General features: G+C 51.1%; 1 protein-coding gene across 13 annotated transcripts in view; it reads right to left on the bottom strand.

Moving 5' to 3' along the window:
- Positions 1–22039, bottom strand: part of RAPGEF1 (Rap guanine nucleotide exchange factor 1) — a 162482-nt gene that overhangs the window by 30715 nt on the left and 109728 nt on the right. For 6 of the 13 annotated variants that reach the window (XM_034929332.3, XM_034929339.3, XM_008975968.6 and 3 more), the window contains 7 exons: positions 21941–22029; positions 20807–20959; positions 20255–20378; positions 19619–19802; positions 17632–18132; positions 13506–13708; positions 10764–10922 (listed from right to left, as the gene is read on the bottom strand). In XM_034929332.3, the coding sequence (XP_034785223.1) occupies positions 10764–10922; positions 13506–13708; positions 17632–18132; positions 19619–19802; positions 20255–20378; positions 20807–20959; positions 21941–22029 (1413 nt within the window). The remainder of the gene's footprint in view (positions 1–10763; positions 10923–13505; positions 13709–17631; positions 18133–19618; positions 19803–20254; positions 20379–20806; positions 20960–21940; positions 22030–22039) is intronic. The other 7 variants (XM_034929334.3, XM_034929333.3, XM_034929336.3 and 4 more) reach the window with 2 other exon arrangements.

Genomic DNA, 22039 nt, shown 5'->3' with positions numbered 1-22039 from the left:
CAAGTCCTCTCCTGCCCTCCAAACAATCCAGGAACTGCCCTAAATAACAGTACTGGGGCATTCAGTAGGGGCCTAATACATATTTGCTGATACGTATTTTAGTAGGCACCTAATACATAGTCTAGGCACTGTATTAATTAAGGTGTCTAGAATATTACCTGACTCACAGCAGCGTCTCAGTTTTGAGTGTGGATGGGTAAGAGACAAACTTCACCCACTGCATGGGTTCAGGTCCAGACACTGGGGAGGGAGGCTCAGGGAAATGACCAGGGGTGTGGGCTGCCAAGGAGGGGGCAGCTAGCAAGGAGAAAGCAAGGAGAGTCGGCCTCTCTTGGACAAAGGGGCCTGGCCTGCTCTGCCTCTGCAGCTGTGAGCTCACGTTCTGGTATTCAAGCTATGCAGTCGTGCTGGGACAAGAGCCAAACTGGAAAGGTACCTTCACGGGGCAGGGAGACACAGGGAAAACCTTCTGATCACCATGAAGCCCTTGCTGTGCCCCTTGGGCTCTGCAGATGCCAGGAGCTGCATCAGGGCTCATGGTCACACCATTTACAACAGGCCCCCATCTCTACCGATTCCCCAGAGCAATACTTCCAGCCCCTTATGATCACGCTTACCCACAGGGGCAGAGAGAAAGGCAGGGCGGGCCATTCCACAGAAACGCCGCCTCATCACAGCCTGGAGTTTATTTTAGGATCTGGCTCGTGCCCGGGTTTGCTTCTGACGAGCTGCTGCTCTCTGTGCAGCAGGAACTTTTATTTATAGCCAGAATAAGACTGTTTGGGCTGAGGATTTTAGAACGGGAAGGGCTGCCTGTCTGAGACTTGCAAACTTCTGCACAAGATCTAGGGGTGCCAGTTAGGAGAGGGGTGCCTGGCCCCCAATGTCAGCCCTGGTCACATAGCCAGTCGAAACACAGCAGGGACTGCCTCATGAGGACGAGAACAACTATTCCTACCTCATGCTTCCTGCTAGGCAGATGAAGTGTTGCACGGATCATCTCAATTAACCTACACACAGTGCCTTACTGTTCTTATTACTGATGAAAATACTGAGGCTGGGAGGGGAGACCACGTGCCTAATAACACAGCTGGCAAGATGTGGCGTGGGTATGGCTGATATCACAATCAGTTCGTGTTTTCTGAAATACTGAGGTGTATCCTGGACGAGACAGGCCCTAACCATTGCAATCCCACAGCTCTGCAGGGTACAGCCTTACCAAATCTGCAGAGTTCCTCAGCTGAGTGCTTTGTGACACCAGGCATGCAAAGCCCAGTAAGCTGAGACTTGATCCATAAGCCAGGATGCAGAGAGGGGTGCACTGGCCAGAGTGTGGCAGGACAGGCAGGGAAAAGGTGGAATCAGTAACCAACTCCTTTGGAAACACACCCCTGAAAGCCACTGGGCCCCGGAGTCGAAACGATGCTGGAGGCTGATGACCTCATATGTGAGCGTGTGGCCAATTCATTAAAAGGCAAAGCTGCCTGAAGCTGGCCAGGCACCAGTTTTTTTTCTCACAAGTAAAATACTTAGAAAAGGCACTAGTTTTTGGTGACACCTTCTCTCTATTATAGTCCTGGCATGGAAAGAGGACTAGGGATGGGCTCTGTGTTGCCTTAGCAAGAAAGCAGGAAACATCTTTTTCTTCCTTTCTTTTTTTGAGACAGGGTCTCGCTCTGTCACCCAGGTTGGAGTGCAGTGATGCGGTCATGGCTCACTGTAGCCTCAACCTCCTGGGTTCAACCGATTCTCCTGCCTCAGCCTCTCAAATAGGGGGGAATATAGGCATGTGTCACCAGGTACAACTGATTTTTTGGATTTTGTAGAGATAGGGTTTTGCTGTGTTGCTCAGGCTGGTCTTGAACTCCTGGTCTCAAGTGATCCTCCTACCTCAGCCTCCCAAAGTGCTGTGATTATAGGCATGAGCCATCGTGCCCAGCAGGAAAGCAGATCTTTAAAGGAACAATTCTGAGTCCTCAATATAACAGCCACTCCACTTAATTCCTCTGCTGATCAGGAAGAGCGCGTGCCAGAGGAGGCTGTCTGCTCATCAGCGGCTGAGGGTTAGGGACACAGGCTGAGGAACCTTGATCAGAATGGTTGCTCCACAGTGACTTGAGCTCCAAGCCCTGGAGAATTGTCAGCTCCACCAGTTACAGCGAAATGTGGTCATGTAAATGAATGGATTCACTGGCATGGTGAAGTGTTTGGGAAGAGAAGTTGCCAGAAATTGGTCATTACTGCATAATCTTGGCTCAAGCAAGGCTTATGACTTCAGAGTTTTTGGATGCTACTTAGCAAAACAGATAAGCTATTGGACAGCTGGTTTTCGGGCTTAAATTTTTATCCCTCATTTGTGAGAAAACACATTCAGGGGAAGCTGCTTTTCTAGTGTGGTCTGGGCTTCCTTCCTCAGCGGAGAATCAATGGGAGCCACAGCTCAGCACTGGCGCTGGGCTCAGAGCACATATGTCCTTCAACTAGGGGACGGTGAGCCTCAAAGTGTGGGCCCTAATTTATCTATTCTGGAAGGAAATTGAGCTTTTCACTGCTGATGACACCCACATGATTGTCTGGGGAGGAAAGCTTATCTGATTTGATTCTTATAGAGATGGGGTATGACCACTCCCAGGACACCCTCCTGCCCCAGGAAAGGTGCTTGGTAACACTCCTTGTTACTCCATTTGGCAAACTATTAGGGATACCTCTGGCTTTGTCTTCTCTTTCCTTACGGTCCCAATTAACTACTGGTTTACACAGTAGGGTCAACCTTAGGCCCAGGGGCAACTCCTTTTCCTTGATGCCCTTGTGTTAATTTAAAACAATAACTATACCTTACATAATGTCAAAAGATGAGTTCCAAAGCCAAGTGGTAGGTTCTGAGGCCAATGCCACATGCACATGAACTGAGATCTGCCACTGACCGTTTTCTTTGATCCTGGTAAGAAGGCAGTCCTGTGGGTCACACTGTGTGAATGACAAGATGGCATTCTTCTCACCAAAGAAAGGCAACATTAGCATTATGTTGGGTCCAAAAAATACCTTCTCCCTTTTCAAATAAACTCCTTAGTGGAGCTTATTTTTAAAAACCACCTGAATATCCTAAGAAAAAAGGATGTAAAAGAACAAAAATGCGTTGCTTGGGAGAAGATGGGTGAATGCAAAAGTTCCTTATTAAGTTCCTTCTCATGTGACGTATTTTTGCAACTGGAATCACAATATCTCCACTGAAAATACTACGTTTTGGCCAATGGCTTCATGGCAAATTACACTCTTGCAAAACCTCCAATACATTCTAGGATGCTCTGTAATTCACTAAGTGTTGATCTGAATAGCATCAACCCTTTATAGAAAGATTTAGTACAGACTGAAAAATGATTCAAATTCAGTTCTAGAAGTCTGACAACTATTTTTACTCAGTTTGCATTTCAACAGCCTGACAGGGGCTCTAGTTTATACTTATTCTTAGAACTCTATTTAGAGCCTGTAGCTACACTTTGTAACATGTCAGAACATGAAGGAGAAATACACGCCTCTCAACGTCCAGCCTACACACTTTTCTTTTGACCCAGCCTTACGAGATCTCAAAATTTATTTGGCAATTAAGCAGTTCAAAAATGTTAATCTAACGCTGTATTTTTCATGACAGGGTTCTGGATTCCAACCCTGGCTCTAGCTTAACTTGGAACAAATGGCTCAGCTTCTCTCTCCTGGCTTCTCCATCTCTAGAACTGCAGTGAACCATTTGATCACAGAATAGGAAGGAAGGCCCTTGATAGGGAAACAGTAGCCTGACGTGGAAGTAAAGGCGAGAGGCACTGGACATGGAACTGGCCCTCAGGATGAGTGTCAGTGCACGACCTTTACAAGGAATGGGGATCCTTTGGGTACCAGCCTTCCAAGAAAGTTTGTGTCTATTTCCTATAACTTTATCTTAAAACTTCTCCTCTGTAATTTTCCCCACCACCCTGACTGAACTCCCACATGACAGTTTGCCTGTCATGGATGGAGTCAGAAGTACAACCACGGCCAGGTGCTACAGTGACACTACTGTGCCTGAAGCTGGTCAAGGGGCACCGATCAGCCAAAATGCCAGGCTGTAAACAATAAAGATTCTCAAAGTCTACAACCAGGGGTTGGAAACAGCTGCATCAGAGTGGTTGCTTTTGAAAGCCCCCAATGCGAGGCACTCTCAGCTCTGTTCCTGCTGTCAAGGCTGTGACCAGTCCTGCTGTTGAGATGGGCATACTCCCTACTGCCCACAGTAAGGCAAGGCAGGCTCGCTCCTGGGCTCAGGAGGTAACGCCGTCTCCTCCAGAGCTGGGCCTTTCTCTATAGGTGGCTCTACATTATCCCGAGGGTCGCAGCGACCTGGAAGGGGCGCTGGTCTGCATGTACCTCCTTCCACAAGACCGGGTCAAGCTGAGTGGGATCTAATCCAGCCTTCACACTTCAGAGCAGCACTGGGTCTTTTAGGAAGAGTGGAAAAGCACAGGGGGAACGCACTGCAGGAGCCAAACTGTGTTTCAAGGGCTCTGCAGACAGGAACTACCTGGGAAACTCTTGAGCCAGACACAGCAGACAGAGCCTCAGGTCAGTAGGGAAGGAAAATGAGGAAGAAAATGGATTCTTGGCCAGAGCCTGGGACCAATGCATCTGTTACATGGGAGCTAGAGGCTAGGCTGCACCAAAGCTGCCAGTTCACAGCCCATCCCCTCTCCTCAGGGGACATGCAATCCTGAGAAGACGAACCGGAACATGACACAGGAAAGCAGCAGCCTCCCCCACATGGCGACAGATCTGATGCTAATAGCTCCCTTTCCATGAAATGCTGGTTGTGCGTCACGTACTACATGTGTGCTTTTCATCCTTGTAACAACCTTGTGCTCCCACTGCACAGAGGAAAGCGGGGCCCAGGGCACTGGGGCAGGGCGGTGTGCTCAGGTTCATACAGCAAGTAAGGAGAAAACACGGTGGGGGAGAAGACAGGGTTGTGCAGGAAGGAGAAACTCGTATGTTGGGAAGGGATGAAGGGAAGGCAGTGGAGGTGTGCAGGGGACAGGTTCGTGGTAAGGTGGGGAGAAGCAGTGTGAGGGCCTCTGAAGAGCCAGGGAAGCTGGCCCTGGTTCTGCAGGGATGTGGCGACACTATAGTCTAGCTGCAGGGTTGAGAAGCAGGGAGGGCCTCTGACTGCAGAGGCAGGAAGGCCAGTCAGGAGCTGCAGTGCATCCAGGTGAGACATGGGGGTGGGGAGGAAGTGAGTGGCCACGGGCTGGAGAGAAGCGGACCCGCTCAAGGCTAATGCCCTGTGCAGTATCAGCAAGACAAGGTGGGATTGGGACAAGAGGGGCAGGACAAGAGTGAATGGGCACTGCCTGCCTGTCTGCTATGTGCCAGGCATGGGGACTAATTTCTGACCTCAGGGAGCCCAGGGTCTGGTGAGGAGAGAAGCCTGCACTCAAACAGCTGGAGATCTGTGGAGACTCAACCTTGGACTTGTAGATTCTGCCTCAAAGGGTATGAACTTGTAGACTCTGCCCCTAAGGGTATGGACTGGTAGATGCTAACCCTAAGGGCACAGACTGGTAGACCACACCCTTGAGGGTATAGACTTGTAGACTACATTGTGCTGCTAAACCCCCAAGAATGGAGGAGAGTCCAGGAGTCAACGGTGTGAAATAACCTGAAGCACCTATGTACTACGTGAGCTATGCCAGGCCAAGGAGGAACATGCACCAGTGGGAGGGAGAGGCCTCAAGGGGGCTTCACAACATGGGGACAGCGGCACAGTCCTTTTCCCCAAAGAGGAGCACTCCATGCGGACCGTGCAAAGGGAGGGTCAGACCAGTGTATGCACCAACACCCCCCCCAGGGAGGGGCTGCCTTGAGAAACCCCTCTCCCACCCCCGGCTACCGAGTTCTGCCCACAGATGCTCCCTGCTCTCTCTCTCAATGTGATCTAGCTCTGACCAGGACAAAAAGCCAATGAGACAAGATGGCATCAGGGAGGAACAAAGGACAAAGGTCAGGATGGCAGGAACTTATTTTTTCCAACAGGTGCCGAGAGCCCCATGGACTGTCTTCCACTTCCCTCCCGTGGGCCATTCCGTTTTCCTCCTCCTCTCCTCCCTTCTTCTCTCCTTCTCTCTCTCTCTCTCCCCTTTCCTGTTTGGCCTTTAGGCCCGTCAGTGTGCCCATGGTTTCTGTGATGGCTCATCCTTGGGGATGGTTTGTGGCCAGGAGGTTGTGGGTAGGGAAGGAGAGAAAGAGTGAGTGAGTGAGAGGCAGATGAATGGGCAGAGTGAAGGAGCCTGCAACAGGTCCCGAGGGGCTGGGCCTGGCATTTCCCAGTGAGGGGACGCCATGGCATGGGGACTGAGCATCTGCATGAAGCTCAAGCCTTCTGTTGAGAGCACATGTGCTGATGCACAGAAACCTGGGCCCATCTCAGAAAACGACTGTTTTGCCCAGAATGGGATGCCAGCTGCTCTGCAGACCCTTTTTAAAAAATTAAAGTCCTCAAGATGATACACACTTAACTCTCTTAGCCTGAAGTTTTTTTTGTTTTTTTTTTAAACAGATGACAGTTATTACAGGCATTTCAATATAACTTCTACTCACAACTTGGGTCTGCTAGCAGTTTTAATTATCCAGATTCATTCTGGAAGCCAAGATGGTAAAGAAATATTTCAACAGATTTCTAGCACCCAAATAGATCTCTTAGTGAGAGTAAATACCCATAACTTTCAGTTAGCAAAGAAAGAACGTACAAGAAAGTAGTGTGCGGTATGGAGGAAGGTGTTTTTTCTTTTTTGAGACGGAGTCTTGCTCTGTTGCCCAGGCTGGAGCGCAGTGGCGCGATCTCCACTCACCGCAAGCTCCGCCTCCTGGGTTCACACCATTCTCCTTCCTCAGCCTCCCGAGTAGCTGGGACTACAGGCGCCCGCCACCATGCCTGGCTAATTTTTTTTGTATTTTCAGTAGAGCCGGGGTTTCACCGTCTTAGCCGGGATGGTCTTGATTTCCTGACCTCGTGATCCGCCCACCTTGGCCTCCCAAAGTGCTGGGATTGCAGGCGTGAGCCACTGCACCCAGCCGGAGGAAGGTGTTTTTTCCAATGCCAACCCTGCAGCACCGGCAGCCCTAATGGTTACTGAGAGATTCTGCATCTCTCAGTCTGAAGCCTGTGCAGGGGACGGTAGGAGGGACTCCCTGGGACCAACTCGTGGGAGGTGCTGGTGAGAGAGAAGCCCAGCAAACAGTTGAGTCCAGGCCCAGCAGAGCCTGCGGATGGGGAGGACTGGCTTTTCCTGGAGTGGAGGTTCTGGGGAGACGGGAGGGCTGGCTGTCATCATTCCCCTCATGACCTTATTCTAAGTGTTTACATTTGAGATGACCTTCCCGAATGGACGCTGGGCTTCCTGGCCTCCATGCCTCTGGCAGGTCCTTCTGTTTGGAACATCTTGACTTGCTTTCCCTGTCCTTTAGCTCCTAAAAATCCCGACTGCCCTTCAAGTCACAGTTCAAGCTCCACCCCCAGCCCCCACGACCCTGTCCTTGCTCCGCCACCCACAAGGTTTCTATGCCTACAACTCTCATGTCATTCCTCACACGTGCTTTCATGTGGTGTGAACTTGTATTTTACATACAAGGTATCTTAAGACTCCCATATATTCCAGGGATAAAAACCATGACGTGGCCAGGCGCAGTGGCTCACGCCTGTAATCCCAGCACTTTGGGAGGCCGAGGTGGGCAGATCACCTGAGGTCAGGAGTTTGAGACCAGCCTGGCCAACGTGGTGAAACCCCATCTCTACTAAAAATACAAAAAATTAGCTGGGCGTTGTGGAGGGCGGCTGTAATCCCAGCTACTCCGGAGGCTGAGGCAGGAGAACGCTTGAACCTGGGAGGCGGAGGTTGCAGTGAGCCGAGATCGTGCCACTGAACTCCAGTCTGGGCAACAGAGCAAGACTCCATCTCAAAAACAAAAACAAAAAACCAAAAGCCATGACGCACTCAGACCCAAAATTAATTAATATGTGTGCAGATGTTCTTTGGTTCTGCGCAGGCTTCGTTCCCGTCTTCCTCAGCCTGCTGACCCATGGCCCTGCTTTGCTCGGGGCCATCCTCCTCAACTGCATGTCTTTTGCAACCCGGCCTGGAAAAGCTGATGTCCTGAGCTTGCTGAATTAAACCCATCCCTGGTATCAGGGAAGGAGTGAATGAGAATACTTCTCAGTATCCACCTCCATTTAAATTGTTCCACACAGGTTTAGTGCCCTACAAATTCCCTTGGCAAGAGGTTTTCAATGGTTAGAATCTTTTAATGGAAATAATCGTCCACTGTGCCAAGAACCACGTGAGGTGTCTTCAGATTTGTCAACTGCTGTGTTTCCAAGGGGCACTCCTTCAGAGTTCCATGCTGGACAAACCACACAGGCCCAGGAGCAATGAATGAAGAAAGTCAGGAATAAAGGGCCGCTCTGATAGTAATCCAAAGCCCTATGTCTGGGGCTCATCTCAGAATTTAACCAAAGGATATATGAAGGACATGTTGGCACTGTACTGAATCCCTTCTCTGAGGTTCCGGCATACTGGGTGCTGAATGTCCCAAACCTGGCCATTACTAATGGTTCCTGAGGTATTCTCCTTTTAATGACATAAGGACCTTATAAGGTCCTTCCCTCAGGCTCCTTGGTGGGCTTTTTGCTAAGAATGCAGTGTTTTAGACACAAGATGTCTTAAGGCTCTTGTATGTCCCAGGGATAAAAACTATGATGTACTCATAACCAAACTTAATTAAAATGTCCTCGAATTTAATTTTGTAGCGAACAGTCCAGTTCATTCATAGTCCTCTAACCCTAACTGCTCAAAAGGGATATTGTGGAAACTCTAAGGGGAAAGAAAACAAAAACAAAAATCTAGCTCAGTCAAGAGCTCGGATTGTCTAAAGGCCAAGTTTCGCAAGATTTGTGAAAGGAGCTTGCCAGAGGTGCCTCTGAGGAAACCAGGGGCTTCTGTGTGGCCACAGCAGGGTGAGGGGAGCGCATCTTCCCAGCATGAGTAGGGATGCTGGGGGCTCTAAGGCGTGAGGCCTCAGTACCCATTGGGAGAATGCACTCCAAGGTCCTCAGACAGGCAGGACCATCTTGGTCGAAGGCACTGGGCATTGGACTGCCCACCCTGGGCACAGATGGAAACCAGACAAGACCAAACTGGGAACTTGAGTTTGGATAAGTCTTTAAAAGTCACTCGGTCCAAACTCATCATTTACAGAGGGGGAAAAAAGGCCAAACAGGTTAACTCTCATGTGTAAAGTTAGAAACAGAACAAGACTAGAATCCAGAACTCTTATTACTAAGACAATGAGAGCAAGAACAGTAATAAGCTTTCTAAGCTTACTACATACCTAGACATTTCATATAATTTTACTTAATTTTCACACTTACAAAATATGAGGCAAGTAAAATCCAGTCCCAAAGGAAAGACGCTGAAGCATCTTTGGCGGGGGGCCATGGGGGGAGAATTGCACTGCCCAAGGCCAAACTTCTTTCAAGTGGGACTCGAAATTGTTCTAGAGTTCTTTCCCCTGTGCTAAGTTTCATTTTAATACACGAAAGGGAGAATGGTGGCCATTTTGGTTCCTGGACATGCGCAGATGCCAGTGAAAGACTCCCCTCTTCAGTGTCAGCCCCTAGGCTTCAGCAGTAAACTGTTTGCCCAAATGGCTGCAGCCCATTCCCTTCCTGGACCCATGCCCCGTGCAACATCACTTAGTAGCAACTACCATCAAGAGGCAGAAGCAACTTCCCTGCTCCCTGAATCTGGGCTGGCCTTGTAATTTAACTGAGCAAATGCAATGGAACAGGCATCACACTACTTCTGAGCTGAGGCCCTAAGGGGCCTTGCACGCCTCCATTTGTGTTTTTTGGAAGCCCGCCAGCTATCATGTGAACAAGCCCAGGCCAGCCTGATGGAGGTGACAGACTACATGGGTCACAGCCAAATCAGCCCCATTGTCTCAGCTCAGGTCCCAGGGATGTCAGTGAGTTCAGCCAAAATTGGCCAAGCCTGGGCCAGAGCAGCACACCCATCCTGCTACCCCGTGTCCTAAGCAGTGACAAATGCTCACTATTATTTTAAGCCACCAAGTTTTGGGTGGTTTGTTATGCAGCAAAAGCAAACTAATACATCCCTGAGAGTCAAACCATCCTGCGCTAGTGAAGCCTGCTCTCCTCGACCTGGCTTTCTACGTGAGGAATAGTACCACCCATCTACTCATCCATCTCATCTATCTTATCTATTTATTTTGAGACAGGGTTTCACTATGTTGCCCAGGCTGGACTTGAACTCTGGAGTTCAGGTGATCCTCCTGTCTCAGCCTCCTGAGGAGTGGGGACTACAGGTGAGTGACACCACACCTGGCTATATTCCTTTTTAATCCTGGAACACAGAGGGCTGATCCAAGGTCCAAAGCGAGATTGGGATAAAAAGGCTAAAATGTCTCTGTCAGTTTATGCCAGACTGGTGATGCTCCCAAGGTGGCCACTCACATTTCCCATGCCTGCCCCTGCCTCACCTGGATGCCTCATGGTCTTTAAGGCCCCAGAGAACCAACCATTCATAGCCTTCCCATCTAGGTGTAGGGACCCGCAGAAGGGCAGGGGCCGCGACGGGCGGCAGAACACATGGCTGAGGCACACGCTTCCAAGGAACGGCCCTGTTCACGCGTTTCCAAGTAAAGAACAGCAGGGAGCAACTCACCGAGGGCACGGGCAAGCTGCCGTGCCGGCTGAGAAAGGAGTTAGAGACGGACACACTGAGGCCCTGAGCGGCACTGCCGTCCTCGGGGGTGAAGGCCACTTTAGTTTGCTGGACACAGTGGGAGACAGAGGAGAAGGAAGAAGCAGCACAGGAGGCCTGCTGGACAGAGGGGAGGAGAGAGAAGGCAGGGAAGGAGGGAGAGAAGCAGAGAACAGTCAGGTCCGTGCAGGGAAAGGCCGTGGAGGTTGCTCTCCACATCCTCTAACAGACGTTCTGGAGAGGGATGGCTTCTGGGCCCAGTTCAGGGACTAAAACCAGCTGCCGAAGGCCATCTGCATGAAAGGGCACCCTCCTTCATTTCCTTACACTAGATCCTAAAAATTGTGTCCACTGGAAGCAGGTTGGGTGGAAGGAGGACGAGGGGGCTGGAGCCACACAGAACTGGGCTGACTCTGGGCTTGGAGCTGCTCCTCTGTGGGGAGTGGATCCATGTGTCATTCACACATCTTCAGAACTCAGATGGGGCTCCGGCTGCCTGGGTTTGAGTCTGGACCCTGCCATTTCTCACCTGTTTGGCCTTGGGCACTACTTAAAGGTCTCCGTGCCTCAGGTTTTCCATCTGTAAAATGGGGATAACCCTAGTGTCTCCTGTACAGGGCTGTTGGGAGGATGAAATGGGATGATACATGTGAAGCACTTGAAATATTGCTTACCACACTGTACGTGGGCCAACAGGTGTGTGTAATGAGCACCATTTTTGTCTGTGAAGTGTGGATAACGCTTCCTGCATCTGCATTTGAGAGAGGGTGTGACCAGCAGCTGGCAGGACCTGTCAGGTGGTATGCCTGGGCTGTCATTAGGATTGGGTGTGGCTCCCAGGTCTTCTGTTTCTAGCTGTGGCCTTGGATTAAGGTTCGCTGGCTCTGTCTGCCTCAATTTACTTATAATGGGGATGCCAGGAGCTGTGGCAGGGACCATGTAGAGCCAGATGAGAGCCCTGGTGCTTACCTGGGGAGGTGTTCAACACAGATGTTCCTAACAGGCCTCCAGGGGCTGAGCTCGCCACTGCCCTGCAGGCGTGGTAGAACAGGTTCTGATTCCACGTGCTCCCTAGGGGTGTCTCCCCAAATATTCAGAAGCCTGTGGACTCCACAGTATGGAGAAGATGCCCAAGGATGGCAAATGGGCCAAAAATATTTTCAATAAATCTGGCTCAGCAATGGCTTTTTTTTTTTTTTTAGACAGGTTCTCACTATGTTGTCCAGGCTGGTCTTGAACTGGGATCAAGTGATCCTCCACCTCAGCCTCCCAAGTAGCTGGGAATATAGGCATGTGCCACCACCACTCCTGGCTCTCGGCAACAGTTCTAACCAAACATTTTAGGCAAGGGGTCTCTAAATGAGGCATTTATGTTTCCATGGTGGGACCCTTTTTGAAACATCTTCAGAGCAATTGAGATTCACATTCTCAATTGTGTCTGTGGGATGGGCAGGGCAGGTGAGGATCTGAGACTCTGAAAATGGCACGTGTGACACGGCTAACAAGTGGCAGGACTGGAATTCAGGACTCCCAACTCCAAGCTTGGCCTTTCCTCTACTGGACATGGCCACCTCTGAAGTGGCTGAGTGTGGTTTTTGAGTGGAAACAAAACAGCTTGCTTGGTTAGCCAGAGCCCACTGAGTATAGGAAGGCTCAGGAATTCCTGGGACTGGGCTGAGCCCCAGGTGATTGATTATATGGAGTAATCCAGGGACATTTGTCCTCCAGTCTGCAGCTGCCTCCCAGAAGAATCAGATGGCCCCTCATGTCCTCTCGCAATGGATAAAAGATGGCCCAGTGCACACCAGTCGCCTCCTGGTAGAAGCCACCAGACTGGCCAGCACACGAGAGCAGCAGCCCAGGCAGCTCTGAACAAGCCTGGAGCTCCCTTCTGGGGAGCTTCCTCTTCCTGGGGAGCATGGCTGGACAAGAAGCTCAGATCTTCAAACCTGACTAGGGCCCTCCATGTCATTAACTGGCAGCAAAGGGAGAAAGTTTGGAGGGATGCCACAGGTACCCCCGATCTGCTCACCCTCCCAGTGCCTGGGCAGTTCCAGAGCCTCATGGGGTGCCCATGGTGGAACAGCTTGCCTTCTGTGCTGGCCCGTGCTTCCTTACATGCACAGGAGTCCTTAGCACACGAGTGTTTTCTAGAAGAGGAAGGTGCCATGTCTGAAACAGAGTGGCTCTGTTTAAAGCCATCCTCCACTTCAATGGCACTTGTTTTCCTTGGGCCCTCCCCGGCCAAGGCTGGGTTGTAAGTCACTCTACACAGTTAGGCCCATTATGCCAATCAAGTCCACAGATGGCTGTGCACAGACCATGTCCTGTGCTTTGATTGAGTCCCTCCTTTCTGGGAGGTCTATGTTGAAGCCAAAGAAGAAAGAAAAAAATACAAGAGACTGTCAGCAGAGAGAGCAAACACCCTGAGTACAAGCCTGTCCCTGCTGCGCGGGGCTGCTGCGGAAAAAAAAGGTCCCTGCACCCCAGGGTGGGGAGGTGCTGGAGTGGGCGCTGGGCTGCTGGTGAGCATCTAAGCAGGAAGTAAAAGCATCTGTGTGGGAGATGGTGCCTTCCACGCCCAAAACCAGGGCCCTGCCACAGCAGGGAGGAGGGTTAACCCTGCCCCCAAGGAGGGTCATTCTGGTTCCTAGAGACCTGCTAGGATCGGAAGTTCTAGTCACAAGGGAAGGTGTCACTCACCAGCTGCCGCTGCTTGGGGGGTAGGGCGGGCGGCGGGGCCAGCTCCTGCACGGAGTCCGCCCCACTGAAGGAGTCGCTGAAGCCGTATACCTCCATGAGGAGCTTGTTCTTCTGCTGGTAGATGTGCTCGTTCTGCGGCGTCTGGTAGAACATAGAGGGCTGCGGCTCCGAGTAGTCCTCCAGCAACTGCATGTAGGCCAGCACTGTGAAACGGAGGGAGAAAGCTGCAGCGAGGCCGGGGGAGGCCACATCAGGGAACCCCTCCCCCCATTCTTCCCACAGCAGCTAGGGGGCTTTCCACTGAAAGCACCTCAGAGAGGGACGAACAGACGGAGCACGGAGGACTTTTCGGGCAGTGAAATCACACTCTGTCTGATGCGCTAACGGAGGAGACACGTCCAGACTGGCAGACGCGCAACACCAATGGGGAACCCTAATGTGAACTGGGGACTCAAGCGAGGGCACGTGGCGGGTGCAGGGATGGCAAGTCTCAGCCACCTCCTGAGCAGGCACTTTCCCCTCGAGGCATGTCGCAAGTGCCACGAGCAGCTGCCAGGTGGAGCTGAGATTCAGATGCCAAGAAAAAGTGGTGGCTCTGCAGTGCTAAATTTTGTATCTTCAAATAATCACAAAGCCAGAGGCTTCTCTGCAAACCCCAACTAGTCAACAAATCAAGGAAGGCCAGACACTGAGCTGAGGAAGACAGTCACAGAGGTAGGGAGTTTATTTCTTCCCTGAGCCACACTGGGGGTCCAGGTATAGAGGAAATGCTCTCTCTCCAGGAGTGTCACTGAAGGAAAGTGTTCAAAGTCACCTTCTTTATTTAAAAGAATATGTAAGAATTTCTTACTAGCTCCAACAAGCACCGAGCAGAACTTGGTTGTAAAAGATGCACAGGAAGAGATGGTTCCCCTCTGAGGTCAGCTGCTGCTACTGAAAGGGCAGCTCACAGCCCCTTGAGCTTGTCTCACACTTCCTTTTTTTTTTTGAGACAGAGTTTCGCTCTTGTTGCCCAGGCTGGAGTGTAGTGGTGTGATCTCGGCTCACTACAACCTCCACCTCATGGGTTCAAGCGATCCTCCTGCCTCAGTCTACTGAGTAGCTGGGATTATAGGCATGCACCACCGTGTCCAGCTAATTTTTGTATTTTTAGTAGAGATGGGGTTTTGCCATGTTGGTCTGGCTGGTCTCGAACTCCTGAACTCAGGTAATCCACCTGGCTCGTCCTCCCAAAGTGCTGGGATTACAGGTGTGAGCCACCAAGCCCAGCCCCACACTTCCTCTTTAATGCTGCACAACCAATGTCACCAGGCTCCAGAGGAAGAGGCAAGCCTAGGAAGGTGATCCCAAGCACCCACAAACTGCTCCCTAAAAAGACTAAATATGACCAGGCGCACTGGCTCATGCCTACAATCCCAGTGCTTTGGGAGGCTGAGGGAGGAGGGTCACTTGAGGCTAGTTCAACACCAGCCTGGGCAACATAGTGAGACCCCCGTCTCTAAAAAGAAAAAAGAAAAGAAAAAAATTAGCAATGGTGGTATGTGCCTATGGTCCCAGCTATTCAAGAGGCTGAGGTGGGGAGATCCCTTGAACCCAGGAGTTCAAGGTTGCAGTGAGCTATGGAAAAAAGAAAAAGATTAAACACAACCATCTCTGCCTGACTTTTCTGTAAAACTGTGATCTCTTCAGGAGGTCTTTCTGAACTCTTGATGTTGAAGTCCTTGTAGACACCTGCTAGCCAAGCACAGAACAGCAGTGATGCTCCCAGCCTTCTAGAAATGAGGAGGACCCAGTCCGTTTCAAAAGCAGCCCAGAGGCTGATTTTAGAGGCCTTGCTCCTAACACAGCCAGCATTGCTGGGAAGGTTCAGCCACCAGTGCTCAGGGCCTGGGACTGTGGGGATTTCAGGTGCTGGACAGTGATCACAAGGCTCGTCTGGCACAAGGGACTCATGGGGCTGCCCCGGGCAAGAGGGGCTGGGGACCCTCACGATGTCAGTGCATCCCAAATGATGAGGACATGTCGTGACATTGGGACTGAGCGTGCATGAACTCAGGCCAGCGTTAGCCACGCGGCCAGGGTGATGATTCTTTCCTTCTTTCCCTCAAAGCAATTTTGAGGCATTTTCCACAAGGTCACCTGAGGGTCCCCTCGGGGAGTGAACAGCAGACTGGAGACAAGGATGAGGCTCAGGGTGCCTAAGTTTGGGGCTCTTTCACAGGGTACGGAGAAGACCACCCCCTGCACAGGGGTCAATACTGTAAACTGGATGGGATCTCAAGGAAGGAGGGCTGAATCTCTTCCTCCTCGGCTTGGGAGGAGGTGTAACAGGCTTGTACAACTCAGGCCAGGCTCTCAGTCCCAGATCTGTGCCCCACTTGCTTGTTGATCTTGGGCAATACTCAGTTCTTCTGAGCTCCAGTTTCTCTACCTATGAAATTGGAGGTAATAGAGCCTGCCTTGCAGGTGGCTGTCAGGGCTACCTTCGATAGGGCATGTGAAGCTTTAGCTCAGGGCACACCATGGCTGTAGCTCAGGAGTTTTTTTAGAGGTTTGCAGGCTCCAGTGCTGGAGACACTGATGAATTGGTTAAAGCCTCAAAATGGTGGCCTAAATTAATAGGGATTTTCAGCCACTTGAGACTGTTTGAAAGGAAACAATGGCTACCCCTCCCTTTCCTTCTCCCCTCTATAGACCCTGCATGAGGACCGCCGCCCACACTTGTTCTAGGAGCTGGAAGGGTAAGGCTCTCTGGCATCTGCTGCAGCTTGCAAGGATGCCATCCTGCCCAATGTCTGAGCTCAGAGGACCCCTCCCCTAGGGAAAGAAAGGGGGTGAACCTGAATGGCACGCAGCCCAAGATAACAGGGGTGGAGGGGGAGGCCAACAGCTCTTTAAACACTTGTCCATGCAGAGGGAGGGGAAGAGAAGGAAATGCTTCTGGCATTGCCATTGCACACCCCTCTGCGGGAGCCCTGGTTTCTGATGAGCGAATATACACGACAGATGGGGATGACATCATTAGTCCCACAGAGCCAGCTCTCCCTCTAGCTGGGGGACCACACTGCTGAGGCCATCAAACAAGCTGGGCAACACCCACTGAGGAGCTGGGGATACATGACATCATCGCAGCCGCCGCCTTCTGTGGACCACGCAGCCAGCCCTCAGGGCGATCCTTGCTGGACTGAACCAAGCCAGGTCTTCCCTTCTTTGAGAATGGGGCCCAGCTCTAAGCTGGGCTCAGAAGCTCTCACTTGGGAATTTGGAGTAGAGATTCCATTTCTAGGTCATAGAAGTTCTCTGCTGGATGTGTCAACTGAGGCCAGGGAAGCCTGGGGCTGTGTGGCTAATGTGACCACACACATTGAAACGGTGACAGCTGTGCTGCCAAGAAAATCGAAGCAGAACTATGCTAGTGAAGCAGGGAGAGGGCGGGGACAGAGGGGGGCAGGCAAGTCCCAGAAGTGTGGAGCAGTTAGGGGAGCTAGGAGAAAACCGAATTTCCAGGAGAACTCTCCTTATTACTTTTATGACAGATTTACAGTTGGAAAATATTCAAAACTTCAGCTCCACCCCTGGGCTCCAATAACATCATATATTAAAATGTCTGGTCCAAGAAGTGTCTTCAATTACTCCTGCTGGGCAACCCCAGCTTCCAAGTCATTCTGGGAGCATGAACAGAGACAGTGTGCTCTAGACAGGGATCCTTAGACAATCACTCTGTGGAAACTAGGCAAGTTCTGCTGAAATTCACATATCCACCTCGCTCTACACAGATGTTGCTGCAATGCTGTCCTGCATGCCAGGACACTCGTTCCCCTCTGTCACTGTGATCAGGCCAGAAGGTCAACTGCTGCCATCTAAAGAGGAGAATCCCTCAGACTACATGGAGACCTGACCTGAGATTGTATAGAAACTGTAAAGGAGAGGTCAGCTGATGAGGCTTTAAAAATGATCACATGTAATGACAAAACCTGGCTCCCAGAAGTGTCCACATACCTGGCTGGCCTATCTTTTATGAAATAATGAGGCCACTGATTTGATTCTGGTGTAATGCTGAAATAAAACATACTGCCATTTCAGGTTATAAAATGCACTTCCTGACAACAGTGCAACAAAGGCTTACTGTGTTTGTTTTTCTTCTCTGGTAGAGGAGGTGGTTTTTCTGGGTCACCCGTTGACTCAGGAGCAGTAAAATCACCCACAAATTCGACAGGGGCTGAGGAACCTCCATGCTGAAAGGGCAGAATAGCAGCAAAGGGCGCGTAGGGGACGGATGGGATCGGGGCTGTGCTCTGCAGGTCCTCCCCAGAGATGTTGTCATACTGCGAGGGATGCCGCTCGTAGGACACCCTGCAGCCAGAGCCGTCCGCCGTCTGGGAGGCTGCGCTCCTGCGCTTCTTCTCGGGGAGAGCAGGTGGCGTATCTGTCTGCTGCCCTGGGGCCAGAGGTCCGTCTGGCTGGGGATGGCTGCCAAGAGGCAGCTGGAAAGGAGGGCCAAGAAATGGAGACCCAGACTCCCCCAAAGACTCTGGCAACGGACTAAGGTTCCAGGCCGTCTGCTGAGGTATCTGGTCTGCGTTAGAGAGGTCTTGCTGGAGGAATTCATAGTCGGGATCATAGTGGTCTGCAGTTACAACAGGGAAAAAAGAGACCCGTTAGCCACAGGCCCTGCAGGAGCAGCCAGCTCCCCCCGCCCGCCTCTCGCCGGCTCGCTCATGGGGGTGTGACAAAGACCTGTCTCCAGGGCTTATTTTATATTTACACGTTATATTCTTCATTCTTCTCCATGATTATAAAAGCAAACCAGATGGGAATATGGCTGTTTGCTATACTTTCATTTTTTACATTTCTTACTTAAAAAAAAAATACACAACCATTACGGAAACCATGGCAAATTACATCAAGAAAATAAAAATCATCCACAGTACCATAATCTAACTGTACTTTCTATTTACATTTTGAAGTATTTCCTTAAATGCCTTTTTTGCCTATACGATTCCTTTTTGAAAAAGCCCAACTGAGGGCCACACGGTGGCTCACGCCTGTAATCCCAGCACTCTGTGAGGCCAAGGCGGGCCGATCAGTTGAGGCCAGGAGTTCAATACCAGCCTGGCCAATGTGGCAAAACCCCGTCTCTACTAAAAATACAAAAATTGGCTGGGCACGCTGGCCCACTTTGGGAGGCTGAGGTGGGCAGATCACCTGAGGTCAGGAGTTCAAGACCAGCCTGGTCAACATGGTGAAACCCCGTCTCTACTAAAAATACAAAAAAATTAGCCGGGCGTGGTGGCACACACCTGTAATCCCAGCTACTTGGGAGGCTGAGGCAGGAGAATCACCTGAACCTGGGAGGTGGAGGTTGCAGTGAGCCCAGATCGTGTCACTCACTACACTCCAGCCTGGGTGACACAGTGAGGCTCTGTTTCAAAAAAAAAAAAAAAGAAACAATTGAGAATACTATGTAAATGGTCCTGTACTTTTTCTAGTTATCAATATGACTGATTTTTAATAGCTACAGATTATTCCAGCAAATGAATGTACCATAATTCATCTGATTTCCTACCAATGAAATCTTGCTATTAATCACTGATTATGCTCCTAGGATACATTCTCAGAAGTGAAAATATCTAGTTCACAGGATACGAACAGCTTCCTGCTCTCTAAGCCCCCTGCCCAGCAGACTCGGAGGGGCCCGCACAGTACACATTCAGCATTGACTAACGAGAAGGCCGGCTCGCGCGGCTCCCTCCCCTTCAGCCTCTGTCAAGTGTTGTCAGGACCCCCACCCCTTCGTTTAAAGCTCTCAACAGAAATGGCTCTTAATTTTGGTAAAGAGAGTCAAATTACTCACTGACAGATGAACTAACAGTCACCGCTTGAATATCTAGGCTGTGGTTTTACATTGTGATTTCATTTACATGCTCAACTTCCTTGGGAGGCAGATACTGTTATCCATATTTTGCAGATGAGGAAGCTGAGGCTCAGATTTTAAACAAGTCGGCCAAAGCCACGTAGTCAATGATCGCATGACCTGGGACTCCCACCCAGGACTGTATGGCCCCAGAGAAGCCACCGAGACATGATGGAACAGGAGGATGCTGGCGGCTCACCTAGTGTTTCACAGCTTGTGTTCCGGGAGCACTGCCCACTGTCCCTGTCCAGAGAGGACAGCTGCTCGTCTGACTTGCTGAGCTTGCCTATGCTGCTGCAGGGGGAGAGGCGGGGCGACTCTCCACCATATGAGTGGCTGCCTCCTGACAGTCGCCTCTGTGCGTAACAGTCAACATCAAAATCCTCAAGTGGAAAAAGAAAAACAAAGCCAAATCACTTCTGAGAAACGGTGGCAGAGACCAGGGGTGAGGCAACCGGTGCATTTACTTAGAGAAGGAAATACTGCCAGGCGAACTCAGAAACCACCTCTGACGTCAGTAGTCGAAGGACACACACAGTTGAGAAGCAGCCATCTGGAGTTTGTGGGGGGTGTGGCCAGGGAGGGCCCTGGGGCTGGGCTCACCTATCCCCAGGAGACGCCCTTTGGCTCTGCCCTCCCTGCCCTGACCCTTATCCCCATATGGGAACTTGGACCGTGTCCTGGAGAGAGAGGGATGGGTACAAGGTCTCGCACTCCTCAATGTGACAAACACCAGTGCCTGAAGACCATGGGTTTCTTTCAGCTTCAGGAGCCACATCCCTGAGCCCCCCACCCCCTCCCTGCCTTCCCATGCAGGGAACAGGGGCTGCATTACCTGCCTATTGATTCCAACAGGCAAACTGGAGCCACTGGTGGCTCGGCTCATGGGGGCCACCACAGCCACTCGGGTAGGGGATGGTGCCGACTGTCTTTTCTTGGGTGGCAATGCTGGTGGAGGACTGAAACAGACCGAAACGTCCAGGCAGACCAAACCACACTCACCAAAGCTCTTCAGCGTGATATTGGGGTACGGGATGTGGGGTTCTTTCATTACTAGACTCTCCACACCCAATGTTCACACTTCAACTCCTGCCTACTCCCCTCCGCCAAAATAAAACCTGTAAATACCAAATGAACAAAAAAGAACAACCCTTTCTTTTTCTTTCATAATAAATCATACCACGTCTCCCTGGGCTGAGGGCACAAGGAGGCCTTCAGGAGAGCTCAGGGTGGCCAGCAGGGCCGGCGGGGTGGGGACAGCTCCAGAGTCAGACTCCCAAGGGGGGCCAAGCCCTCAGCGCTGAGGGGAAAGGGCCCGAGCCCTGTCTTCCTCCCTTTCTTGCTCATTCTGCCATGGGAGGCACTGGACAAATAGGAAGGTAATTACCTATTATCAACCACCCGAATGCCAGGCAGAGGAGGCTTGGGGGGTGCGACCTCTTCATCCGTGGCATCTGGGAGGAGCTCAGTTGACTGTGACATCCCAGTCGTCTTGTTTAGGATCTCTACCTCGCGGTCTGTCAGGGGGAGCTCTGCTGGGCTGGAGAATTGGGAAGAACTTGGGGTTACAGAAAGTCAAAGGCGGGACAGAGCACACACAGGCCCTGAGAGGGTGAGGACGTGACCAGGAAGAACACAGTGGGTGAGGTGGGGCTGAAGAGCAGGCTCCCTGGATACAGAACCCTGGGGTTCTGGTTTGGTTGCTAATGAGCTACTGGAGCTTGGCTGTGCCCCCAACTTTGCACCTCAATTTCCTCATCTGAAGATGATCTAAGGGCTCTCTAAAATGCTCCAGGCCGGGCGCAGTGGCTCACACCTATAATCCCAGCACTTTGGGAGGTCAAGGCGGGCAGATCACTTGAGGTTAGGAGTTTGAGACCAGCTTGGCCAAGATGGTGAAACCCTGTCTCTACCAAAAATACAAAAATTAGCTGGGCATGGTGGCGTGCACCTGTAGTCCCAACTACTTGAAAGGCTGAGGCAAGAGAATTGCTCTAATCTGAGAGGAGGAGGCTGCAATGAGCCCAGATCGCACCACTGCACTCCAGCCTGAGCAACAGAGACTCTGTCTCAAAAACAAAAAAAAAGCTCCAAATTTATGTTTTATATTTTTACCAGGAGCTTGGAGTAGAGATGAATATAAACCTTTACAACCATCCATGTCATCCTCAGTTTACTCTTGATCAAACAAGAGTGCTCTCAAGTCAAAGCACCCAAACCCAAGCCTTTAAAAGTTCTTTGTCATTATGAAACGAAGCTGCCCAGGAAAAGCACTGGTATGTGTCACTGGACGCGCTCACAGAAGATCCTTGGAAACAGTCATGCTGAAGGGTAAACTTGAGACAGGGCAATACTTCAAGCCTGTGTGAAATATACACACACTGCTAACCACTGAAAAAGGAATATGGGCCTCCAGCAGCCCACTCTCATGCTGCCCACCCGCCCCGGGCCCTATCCTTGTCAAGTGCAGACTTTGCCACTGAGCGTGACCCCCGCGACAGGAGGGTTAGTCAGCACCTACCCATCAGGCTTGCCGGCAGGGGAACTGGGCTTCACGGGGCTCGTCGGAGACGGACGTCCCTGCTTCTCGATGGTGAGCCTGACCAGCTCCTACCCCCAC

The sequence above is a fragment of the Pan paniscus genome, chromosome 11 (genome assembly GCF_029289425.2).
Source record: "Pan paniscus chromosome 11, NHGRI_mPanPan1-v2.0_pri, whole genome shotgun sequence".
NCBI classification, from domain to species: Eukaryota; Metazoa; Chordata; class Mammalia; order Primates; family Hominidae; genus Pan; species Pan paniscus.
This window is presented reverse-complemented; position numbering and strand designations above follow the sequence as displayed.